This window comes from Montipora foliosa, chromosome 3 (genome assembly GCF_036669935.1).
Source record: "Montipora foliosa isolate CH-2021 chromosome 3, ASM3666993v2, whole genome shotgun sequence".
Taxonomy (NCBI): domain Eukaryota; kingdom Metazoa; phylum Cnidaria; class Anthozoa; order Scleractinia; family Acroporidae; genus Montipora; species Montipora foliosa.
The window spans coordinates 159,435-171,934 of NC_090871.1; the positions used below are offsets into that span (position 1 = coordinate 159,435).

Below are 12,500 nucleotides of genomic sequence, written 5' to 3' on the forward strand. Positions count from 1 at the left end.
TAACAAAGGAAAATTTTTACCACTTCACCCAACCTTCAGGCATTTTCCTTGCAATAATGTCTTAGTACTAATGACAACATTCAATGCAAAGTGTATCTTGTATTCCTTAAAAACTGCCACCCACTCAGGGGTTTCAGAAACTTTTGAAATAGCCGTCTGTGCTGTCTAATTGTAGGTGACAGTTTGACAAGTTTATAATAGGATTTTAGTGAAAATCAAGACAAACTACGATGTAGCTGGTAGTGAGAGGAGACTAATGGTATACCACCTGTGCATATGTTTTTAACCCCTATTGAAACCCCTGCCCACTTTATTTTCATTGATAAAAATAAAAATAATTATTGTAATAATTGTTGCAGGCTGTTTTCTCATGATTTATTAGTCTGTTGTTGTTTCTTTAGGTTTGGAAAATGAAAGCAGTGCAGCAGTCATACCATTGCCAGAATTTGATAATGCAGTAAGTTTATTGCTTCATTTGGAAGACTTTTGGCGTAAATTTGAACAACAGGCCCCGTTCCCCCATTGAAACTTTCTAGTAGACTAGTAAAAAATCTCAGGAACTTATATTAGAGACTATGAAAATGGGTAAAAATAATAAGTTGAGTACTGGTAACTCGAAGGCGGTTCTGCATACATGTACAGGGTTTGGATCTGGATTGGAAACATTACGGGGCATATCATAGACAAACTCCTCCTTCTTTTAACTACACTATCAATGTCGCTTAATTGTTTTCAGTAATAGTTGTAGCCGACGACAGCTCAGCGACATTTTATTTTACTGATGGTTGATTGTTGTTTTCATGTTGGCAAACATTTTTCCATGTAGTTAAATGCAATTTAAGTTAGTTAACAATGAGTAACAAGCATTTGCAACAACTTGGGTTAGTTATCTTATGTTTTGGTTGGCAAATTTTGTGTTTGAGTTGGATTGTGTTAGCACTGGATCTTATTAGCGTTATGTTAGTGTTAATTAGCATGGCGTTGGATTGTGTTAGCATTGTGTTAAACATGGTTTTGTAGCATTGAATTGGCATTGTTTTTATTGTCATGTTTGTTGAACAACAAGAATATTATTTAACTCATTCATTCCTTGGGCACCCTAGAATGCTCCCACTTTACGAGTAAAATCGTCTGCCATAAGACAGAGTTAAGTCTCACTCACAAGCTTCAATGGGTTAAGTGTCAAAATTATCCTGTACAACTCAGTACTTTCTCTTTTTTCTCAGGTTTCTCGTGTTCCAGTTGAAGTACCGTCCTTGCCACAGGATTCTGTAAACACCTCCAGTAAAACCATCAAGCCAGACCCTGCTCTGGTAAGAATTTTTTGTGACTCATTTGGATCAATATCTGTTTCAACCTGAAATGTCTTGGCTTTGCCAATTGGGAATACACTGTAAAAGTAATTGTTAATTAATAAGGTGGGAATTCGGTTGTTCTAAACCAGCTGAGTTATTAATTAATCAGAAACACATACCTGTATTTTTGTACCCGTGTTAAGGCTCCTTTTTGAGTGTGTTGTGCATTATTACCAGCTAAGTTTAGTGGCTACGCACCCACCTAGCTAGGCAGCTTTGTGGGTATCTTCCAAAGAGTGCATGTACAAGTTTGAGTTGTATTTTATTTCTTTGAGGTATTGTTTGAGAAGCAAGCAATCTTGCATTTATGCGTGGATTATTTGATTCAGGTTAAAACTCAATTAAGGACGGTGCCTACTATTGTTAGTGTGCATACGTTCTGCGCATCTCAAGATATTCAGATTTCTTATCAGTGGTGCTTATTAATACGGGATATTTTTCTGCGGTTCAAAACTATGCGGAGATAACAGAACTTAGCCAGTTCTCTTGGTATCCAAAAAGAAAATTGGGGGTAGCCATGCATTTTTCAGAGATAACTAAGCTTCCACTTGGAAAAGAACGCTATACATGTACATTGCTTTGTATGTTAAAGCTTTTTACAAAATTGTTGATTAATTATCTCCCCCAATTTTCTTTGTGGATTTCAATAACACGTGTTATGATCTGCTTTTCTTGCATATTCAGTATTTAAACCGGGCAAAAATACCTTTGAATTAATTAGTAGGCAACGTCCTTAATCATTCCTAATAACTGTCCTGCAAACCATATATGGTAAATGGGTAAGCTACACTGTTGATAACATGGACAGAGGAATAAGTAGTATGTTCATTTTGATTAAAAGTAAAAGAATTTGTTTGTAACTAGATGTCATGCAGTACTCGAAATTAGCAGTCGTTCTGGTTGGTCCAGACAACCAGAAAGTTTTCCAGGCGACTAGTTTTAGGTAAAATGGAAAGGTTGGCTGCCCAAAGAAAAAACAACAGACAACCCAACCATTAGAAAATGAATTGCATTATGCAGCACCCAACTCACTAGTCGGTTTTCTATGGTCATGTCTGATAGTAGTGTGAAGATAACTATAATAATAATTAGTTTGCCACTGTTGAGCATTTTCCTGTGTTTGGCTTTTACAAAAAATTTTCAGTTGGGAAAATTCAAGAGACAATGTCACAAACATGTAGCTGATGATGGAGATCAGAGACTCCACTTTGAAAAATGCTAAAACTTAAACCCAGACTTCCACAAAAAAAACCACAGGTGCACACTTTTTCTATGGAATACTCAAGCTCCAATGCAATGTGATTGCATCTAAACGTGGCATGCACTTAATTGTAGGGAGTTTCATCCTAATGGGGTTGGACAATCTGTGAGCTAGTGAACCATGCAAGCCATGCGAGTCTTGCATTTTAAGTCTAAGCACCCATTTCAAATGGGCTGATAAAGAGTATTTAAGTCTAAGCATCCATTTTAAAATGGTTAGCTTTCAGTAACTGCATGACTTGCATGGCTCGCCACTGGTAGCCATGGCTCGCCGGCTCGCACATTGTCCTCACCGGGCAACCAAATTTACATGTCCAGTTGCCCGGCTTTTGAAACATGGACAATCTGGAATTTTTTTAAAATTTTGAGCACTGTGTCATGCATGTTGTTTGAAAATTAATTAATTTTAAGTATAAAGTAATTTGTTGCATGTTAACAAGTACCTGCAATGTTCTCAACACTATAAAAAATTAATAGTAATTAATCTATTCAGAGAATGTTTGCAGCCTGTTTCTTTCACAGATAATAGATTGCACATGGGTCTTTGTTTTATCAATAATGAAACAAACCTTATCCTTTGCTAATGCTAACCAAATGGGTAAACATTATATGCAATGTACTCAATAAGTAATAATAACATGTATATCGTTTTGCAAAGGTTGGGATAACTTAAGTCAAAGAGTTGTAACAGTGTCATAACTGCAACAAGTTGCAAAAATAGTGGTGAGACTTCACCTTCTTGGGGCGTTATTAATTTACCCATTATCTCTCACACTGCAGCCCCCCTCCCCCCCTTATCAGTGTTGCTAGCAAGACCAAAAATTTGTTGCAAACTTAAACAGTCAACATTTACAGGGGGAGAGGGGAAGTGAAGTGGGAAAGGTTTAAATTCCAGATATGGCAGGTATTGGAAGCTAGAAAAGGTGTTTTTTAATGAAATTGTCTCAACAATTTTGCAACTTGTTGTGGCATACATGTACATATAATTATTATAGAAATAACCTTTGTCCTGCAAAGGCCTGTCCAAACAGTAATAACTGTTTTGTGATAGAAAGTGTTACGACGTTGTTGGGTGGTAAAACATTTTTCCCTTTAACCATTTTGGTTTGTGTTGTTTAATTAAGTTTTAACATGACATTTGTGTTTTATTGCATTATCAACAAAACATCATAAAACACATACAACTGAGCTGTAATATTTCCTATTTCAGTAGTACACTGTACATTAATTTTATTGTTGCTAAATAATTCTTAGTGTTTTTTTCTTTTCTGCTACTAATTTACATGGCACATTTTAAAGCTGTCTATCTGTTAATTGCCTGTGGGTAATTGTGTGAGAGCAGAGGTTTCAAAACACCACCAGTCTCTTTTTGTTCTTTAAATATAAAATGAACCTTGGCATTTGCAGTTTACTGTTACTAATTAGTTTTTTTATATGCATGTATGTGAAAAAGTGCAAACCTAATTCAAGAGTGTTTGCTAATAAAGCTGTGTAGCTTACTTCATGTTGCATTTAATTTGTCATACGTGGTTTGTTTTGGGAGATGATTGTTGTTGGTCTTAGCTGTGTCTGATTTTTCTTATAAGCAGTTCAAACAGTAATTACAGTATTTCTTTTTTTTGTGACACTTGTTGTATACGTTCACTGATGGCTTTGGGAACCCAGAAAACATTAGAGGGCCTCCACTGTTCATTGGGGACAAACCGCTGATCAATCTAAGTTGTTTGTTCAACGAGATAAGATTAATTTTTTCATTGTTCATCCCTGGGTTGTTTGTCTGCAGTTTGTCTATGTCAGCCACAGCTAACTCCTATGACTGATCATGAAACCTCTGTTCTCCTCTCCCTAGGCTCCTCATTTCCTTGCTGAGCCACCCAACATCAAAGGTGTATATTGTGTGGTGGCTAATCTGCCTGTTGTTAACAGTGGCAACAAGACAAACATGACATTTAAGTTCTGGAATTGCATCATGTGTTCTGACTACTTTGTCCAAAAACCAGAAGTTGTCTTTCGTGTGGAGCACCCTCATCTGTTTGGAAGTCATCCTGCATGGCTTTTTCAGGCCGCTGTTTGCCAGAAATGCCACCAGAGTCTAACCACCTCCAAACAGGGCACACCTTCGAATGCCACTCCCAAAGAAATGTCGTCACAGGTAGTAGATTCTGTTAATGGCGGGCATCAGCAAACACGGACATCCTCTCCTGCACAAGTTATGAACACAAGAGATGTGCCTTATGCCTCTGATAATACCACAGCGACTGTCTCCTCAAGTGTACCTAGCAATCATGTTTTTAGCAAGTCTGCCAGGGATTTAGTTTCACAGTCAGTGACAAAAATTGAAAGCCAAGAGTTCAACAATGCGGCAAAAGTTTTGTTTGATTGCTATGTTTGCTCAAAGCCAGTTTACAATGACTCTCAACAAGGGAAACTGAGGAGAAGCAAATTTCCATTATTATTTAGTAATTTACCCAAGAGTGTTGGTATCCAAAAGGTCTGCTTCTTATGTTGGGAAAGACTGACTCGGCAACGTGACATATTTGTGCGTGCGGCTATTTCTGAAGACAACAGAGACTATCTTGCTCACATCAAGATATGGACTGGTCAAGATTTCAGTCGTAAGATGGTTTCACCTCCTGTTAAGAATATTGAATGTTCCGTTTGTTTTGTGTGTGAAAAATACATCGCAGACAACAGTGAGCAAGATCCCAGAACACTCAACAGAGTTATGTTTAGGTCACTCTTCTCATCTCTGCCAGATCGCATTATGAAATTAGTGACCTGCGAACCATGTTACAGAAAACTTCTGAAAGTCAAGAGTAGATTTGACAAGGATAACACAGTAGAAGAGGAAAGAGATTACTGGGTGTTCATAAATTGTTGGAGGGACCAAAAAGGTCTTGAAAATCATGTCTATAGCAGTTATTTTCCATGAAATAAATGGCAAAGTTTTAGTTAGGCCAAAAAATAGTTAAATGTACCTCTGTCAGACTGAAATAATTCAACTAATGGTTTTTATAAATTATTATTTATAAGTAATTATTATACTGTAGATCTTTCAATATGACATGGAAACTCTGAAGTTTAAAATCCATGTAACAAAATAATTCTGTCATTGCTTTGTCCAAAAGTCACAAAGTTTCGTTTTACCCTAGGTATTGTAAATATAATTTATGTTTAGGTCTTTTTCTTGCTACCTTTTAAAAAAAAAAAAATAATGTTTTTATTCTTTCTATCGATGTTATATTTGTATTTAATCAATTTTGATAAATATTTATTTGAAATGATTGGAGATGTTCCAGTGGGACCTGAACCTGAGCCTCTGGGATTCACATCTCACTGGAAGTGATTAAAAAAGTACTGGACAGAAAAGGGGCAAGGGGGTTGAAGGATAATCAAACACTGAGGATGCTCTTGCATTAAGTTTGAGTGATATAAGCCTTGCCCTCACTTACTTGAAAACGTGTGAAAGATTGTTATGGTGGTGAAATACTGTAATACTTACATTTATTATATAAACACCAATGAAATATCAAGTGAGCTTTCGCGCAAAACATGCTATCTTCACACATGAAAAGCTCACTGTTGCTATGGTTACATATGAAAATTGCACCTTGATTTAGTATTTCATTGGTGTTTATATAATAAATAGTTATTATTACATGACTGCTTGGAGACATGAAATTTCTCTTCTTGTTTTGAAAAATATTTCACTCATTCACTGCACTCACTCGTGAAATATTTTTCAACACTCAGAGAAATTTTGTATCTCCACGCGGCCATGTAATATCCTCTATGTATTCCAGTTCACTGAAAAGACCCTCAATATTGTGGAGGCTTGTGACATGTTTCAGGGTTGGTATTTCAGTGATTACAAATTGGATATTTACCGGTAATCCTAAAGTAGTTTGCTTAATTAATGAGCTAAGCCACTGAGGTATGAAGCTACAGTGTACTAGACAAAAATACCCTAAATGATATTTTGTCTTTAATTGGCTAAAAAAACTGCGAAAACAAACTCTGTAACCCCCATTTTTTTATTGCTGGAAGGTGGTTAGTGGGCTAGTTATAAAGAAAGCTCCCTGCAAAGTCCAAAGAAAATTCAAGGCTGCCCTAAATTTTCCTATGACAAGATTGCCATGATTCCACCCCATAAGTTTGTTTTTATATTTTTGCATAGAGTTTTAAGTTATAAACACCACTTTCCAGCTAGAAAATTTTCAAGTTTATTTATCAGGTAGGAGCATTTAAAGACAAAATATGGGGTGTTTTTGGATGTCTTCCCTGTTGCTATGGTAATCTACTACATCCAGTATTGAGCACATAAATCTTGTTATTTCATGTGTTAACATTATAGCTGCTTGGTAATACACTGTGTGCAAAAGTTACTGTTTCTTAAAATGTTATTTGTGTGACCCACCTTAAGGGCCCACTGACGTATTTTTTGGGGTGCGTTGCTAAGGATGTAATGGTTAAGTAATTTGAGAGAATTTGGCATTATTTTGGTCAGTTTCCAATTTTGTAACCCAATGACCCTAAATATGATGTCGTCATACCACGTCCATGGTCATGTGACCAATAAAAGAAAACTCTAAATTTGTCTCCGTGCCACGCAATTTGGGTATTTAATCGATGGTTTGATAATTTGTATTCGTTTTTGCATCCAGCCAAGCATGGTTTTCTTTTTATTTTGAAAAGTGTTCTTTTTAAAGACGTAAACGATACTGAAATACCCATAACTTTTTCAAAAGAGATGATTTTAAAAAATCAATGCTTAGCTATATTCTGTATTTGGGGGTGAAACGTGCCATGTAAAAAAAAATTTAATTCAATTCAAAACTGCCGGAAATTTAGCTTTTTTCTCAAACCAGAAGTCAGTTCGTTTACGCATGCGCAGTTGATCTGAAAACGAGCGCGAGGAAGGGCGAGGAAAAAGCTTCGATGGAAACAACAGTTTGAGCGGTGACTTTTGCTTGAGTGGGTTTTCTTGTCAGCTCATGATATGATGACGTCAGTTACCGGAAGTAACATCTCACTTCCTTAGCAACGCGCGAAAAATCCGTCTGTGGGCCCTTAAATGGTGCAGATGAACTAGGAGATAAACATGAATAAGGGGAACATACTCAGTGACACCTTTGATAAATGGCTCATTTAGCGGTCTTTATTATTCACGTTTATTTGGCCAAAGTGCCAACCTCCTTATAAAATCAAAGTTCCACTGCCGTTACGCATGGATATAAAGGTTTCCGCGATTTTTTGAAACTGGCAGGCTGAAGTTTCCTATGCACTAGTCAAGGTAATATAACAGGTGGATAAAGTAAAACAAAAGTGAATTAGTAAGCATATTTAACGTCGATAACTGGTAACAGTAATGCAACTAACAAACCTGAGGTCGACGGTGCGCTCATTTTACTCCTCCCTCTGCATAAGTGCTCCGTTTTACGGGTATTTAAAGCTACTTAGCTACACGGAAAGGAAAGAAGTCGAAACAAGGATGTGAAATCCGGGAATCGAACTCAGGACCTCTTGCACCAAGGCCGCGCACTAACCGACTGTGCCATCCTTGCTCCTCAATATCATTGGATAATGATATAACAGTACAGGGGGTTCTCATATGCGGCTAGATAGATTTTTGAAGAGACAAAAATGTGCTATTTTGAATTTGTTTGATGTGCAGCCTGTTTAAGGGGAAGACGACAGGGAGGACTCCTAACTTTATCGCCTGCTATGGAGGCTATTAGATTTGAAGCTTTTTCAACTTATACGTATAAGAGATCTTTGGTACTGATTGCAATTGTGCAACTCTCCTATCTCGCCTTCTTAATTGCCACTTACACACTGTGCTGTAATGAGCTGGTATTTTTCTATCGTTGTTATCAGGTCTGGTTTTACCACAGGAAATTGTTGGGAATGCCAACAATTCAATTTGTGAGCTTAGGGGATCAACATAGACTTCTGTCTTCTCACAAATTGTTGGTTAAAGTTTACTGTGATCTTAAGTTTTGTTGGGACAGTCCTTTGTGGTGAACACTTCTGATGCTTGTGAAGCACTCAGTTGTAAGGGAAAATGTGGAAAACAGTACATTTTCTTGTCTGTGTGTCCTGTTTCGTTTTGCCAAGTTTTGAAGTCATTGATACAATATGAGTTTCTGATATTTATGGGAATTTACCTTGTTAATTGCATACACATAAATCTCTCTCTAAAATTGTTTCAATATAGAAGGATTTCATTAACTACTTTGAAAACAACTGCGAAGGTTTCATCAGGTTTGAAACCACAAGGTTGTAGGCCGAGAAGTTTTATGGTTTTCAAGTGTTTGGAACCTGATGAAACCCAGCAGCTGGACCTCAGATCAATGGGAAAAAAAAATTATAAGGCTTCGAGAAATCACCCTCAACAGTGGCGGATCCAGGGGAGGGGCCTGCCCCCCCCCCCCCCCCCCCCTCCCTTATTTTTGGACCAAAGCCACCAAAACACTATAAAATACCAAAACTGTGAAAGGCCAAAAACAAAATGTTTGAGAGCTGGCCCCCATCTTACCTCCAGGTCTGGATCTGCCACTGCTTACCCTAATCTTTAAGCCAACCTTTGATGAAATTTAGGCAAACATCAAAATTAATGGTTTGCAAATCCGTTTTTTTTTCATTGATTTCGTCCGACTTTTGTACCTGCCAGTTATTGAAATTACATCTCCAAAGGAATTGCCCTTTGTGTTTTGGGGGCTTCGAATAACTCTACTGTCGCATTCAAAGGTAGCAAAAAATAAGGTTGGTTTAAATTAAAGCAGGTATTGTAAAATGTGTGATGAAATAAAGTTGTGTATCTTCATTTTCTGGGCTAGATTTATGAATGTGCAAATTAAGGAGTATTTTACTCACAGGTGTAAAATCATTTCCAAACGTGTGGTTTTCAGCTTGTTTTTCATTGCGTTTCTAAATTCATTCACCTGACCAGAATGGGGCCTTGTGGTTACACACACTAGCTAATAAGGATATAAATGATATTGATGAGTTTGGTGCTCAAAAATGTCCTTTAAGTTCACTTGGCAAAGATATATTGGATACCTCCTCTTTTCATTTTGTGAATGATTTGCTTTTAGTTATGTTCACAAAAGTATCTCTTTCTTTCAGGAAAGTGGGCCAAATGAGGTTCCCAGCTCATCAGATGTAATGGTCAATAAAGAAGGTAATGAAATTAAGTTCAGTCACCTGTTGCAGTAAATAGACAGTGGGAAAACAAAGTGAAAGTTAGGGGCAGTGAGATGTTAGTCAGTCTTTAAGGTTGCTTTTGCCAGAGAAATGAAACCTTCATGTGGTAAACACCCCAATCCCATATTATTGTGAGAATGCGTTGTTGTGTGGATAGGAAAGTTCTCTGGAAAGTATCAGTTAGTATGGAATAAAGGGGGAATCAATTTAAGGCATATCCGGCACTCTGTGTACACCTTAGGCCATGGGAAGTGACCAAATGTCCGCATAGACTTTCAGATAGTATTGAACTGTTCATTGAAGTAGTGATGTTAATAATAGTTGGTAACGATGATGGTGATGACGATGAGCGATAATAACAATAATGTATGTACTCTCTTTAATTCTCTCTAGCACAGAACTAATTTGGAAGACTACAATAAATAAATATATAGAGAGTTTTCAGGTGACGTCACGGTGGCCATGTTGGTGTACCTAAACAATGGAACGGCGTTCATGTTGGTGTACCCAACTAATCCTCCGGGAATTGAACTCTATTATAATGCAAACATTTTCTTTTGTTTTGGTGGAAAAACAAGATTACTGATCACATGAGTAAAAGCACTATTGATCAAATGTTGGTTTACGTGTATGTGACAGGGAAAAACTGGAGTACTTGTTATATATCACTTCTTTTCTGAGTGAAGTAGCCAATGCTGCTCATTGCCTGTCTGTATTTATTGAAACTACTGCTAGGCTATGCTGGGTAAACATGCTTGCTCTCATTATTGTGCAATTCCTGTGGCGTCCTAGCTAGTGTCAAATTTCCTTTTATCAAACCCATTCAGGTGTGTACATAACCTTCACAGCCTCACCTGGAGAGAATTATCCTTTGCATATGCCCAAGGTGTGCTCCTGGTGCAAAAAATCAGCTCTTTTGAAAGACTTTGCTTCCAATGATGGTAAAAAGGTCATCTCCTGCAAAGGTCTCTGCTCTGCTGTGTGTTTTGAACAAGCTGTAAAAAAATTGAGGGAAAGCCAGAACCCAAGCAAGGATAAAGAGTCTTTACAAAGTCCAAAATTACAAGGGTCAAACAAGACTGGTGAGTGGTTCAAATTTAATGTCAGGTCTTTTTATTAATTTTTGTTCATTTTGTTGTTATCCAAACTAGTCTTATAAGTCTCATTTAAGGTAAAATACCCTTTTAGAATAATAATAATAATAATAATAATAATAATAATAATAATAATAATAATAATAATAATAATAATAATAATAATAACATCCTACATGTAAGAAAGGCTTTATCTGTCAAATAGACTTCCAACACATCCTAACCCTAGGCCCCAATCCTTGGGGCTGGTTAGTGTGCTCTATCATCGCTTCAGATAAAAGGAAATTAATAATAATAATTATTATTTAAGGATGGTGCCTACTATTGTTAATGTGCGTACGTTCTGTGGGTCTCAAGATATTTCGATTTCCTATGGGTGATTCAGGGATATTTTTGTGGAGAAAGCTGAACATAGCAAGGTTTTTAAAGTAACACTAGAAAAAACACCTGAGAGGTAGAAAGTCTTCAGCATATGAAACACGTCTTATATAGTTTATGGAAAAATCACTCAACTTAAAACGACGTCAATTAAAAAATTTTCTCAAGTTATTGTTTTCAAGATCATACTTTACATCTCTGGGTAAGGGGCTTTGTGTATTTTTCGCTAAATCTTTTTTTCCTTCTGATAATTTTTTTAAAAAAAGTTTTGATTTAAAACAGATAATTTGTGTACCAAAATTAATTATGCGATAATTGTTATCCTAATTGCTCACTTTCAGTTAAGCCTGGTTCATCTGCCCCTCTCACACGGTCAGCCTCAAAGCAATCTACAGCTGGTAAGTAAATAATATATGTAAAAAATTCCCTGAGAGAATTGGTGAATCAAAGTCCACTTTGTTTTCTTGTGAACCTCAAGGTTTTTACACAAAACATGCAAGCTAAGTGTAAAACAAATCACAATTATATGACAAGAACAATCATCGGCAATGTATCCTACTTGCAGCTAAGGCAAAGTTTTCCCCCATCTTGCTTAGTCCATTGACTTCATTTTAAACATTATTGTTGACAGTTGAATTTGTTTCGTTCAGGTTATTGCTTTTCTCTGCTTTGATTCGTTACATGGTTCAAGCAACCATACGAATACAAATGCAAACATGAGAGGAAAAAATATCTTTTCTAATATCATTTCTTTTAGGTTTGTTTGTTATGCCTGCTTTTACTCATTGTTTTGCATAAATGCAGACATGCCCCTATGATTGTACTATATGTGTAAACCAGCGTTGAAGGGGCATCACTAAACCAGCATTTGCAACTCCCCTTTTTTTCAGCAAAGAATGATTCTCAAAAACCTCCCAAGATTCCACCAATGCGAGGTAACTAAGAGCAAAAGACGCTTTAGGGTACTACCTGCATATCAAGGGCCACGGGTGTAAATGATAGAAGTGTTTCCTTCTAAGTTTGTTTATCCCTCAAGACTACACCACTTAATTTCATTCTAGAGATGTACTTTTCAAACAGCTAGGCCATTCATCTGGCTTTCCGTGATTGAAATTGTGCCGGTGAGACATATTTGGTTTGCTCTTTCAATCTCATCTCTACCACTTTCCATTTTGTTCAGAAGTGCATGCAAGTTCTCTATATATGT

At 36.8% G+C, this 12,500-nt stretch overlaps 1 protein-coding gene across 2 annotated transcripts in view; it reads left to right on the forward strand.

Annotated features, from left to right (window-relative positions):
• LOC137996391 (polycomb protein SCMH1-like) overlaps positions 1-12,500 on the forward strand; it is a 26,218-nt gene that overhangs the window by 5,353 nt on the left and 8,365 nt on the right. For both annotated transcript variants that reach the window (XM_068841769.1, XM_068841768.1), the window contains 6 exons: positions 402-457; positions 1,227-1,313; positions 9,744-9,798; positions 10,649-10,903; positions 11,635-11,691; positions 12,184-12,228. In XM_068841769.1, the coding sequence (XP_068697870.1) occupies positions 402-457; positions 1,227-1,313; positions 9,744-9,798; positions 10,649-10,903; positions 11,635-11,691; positions 12,184-12,228 (555 nt within the window). The remainder of the gene's footprint in view (positions 1-401; positions 458-1,226; positions 1,314-9,743; positions 9,799-10,648; positions 10,904-11,634; positions 11,692-12,183; positions 12,229-12,500) is intronic.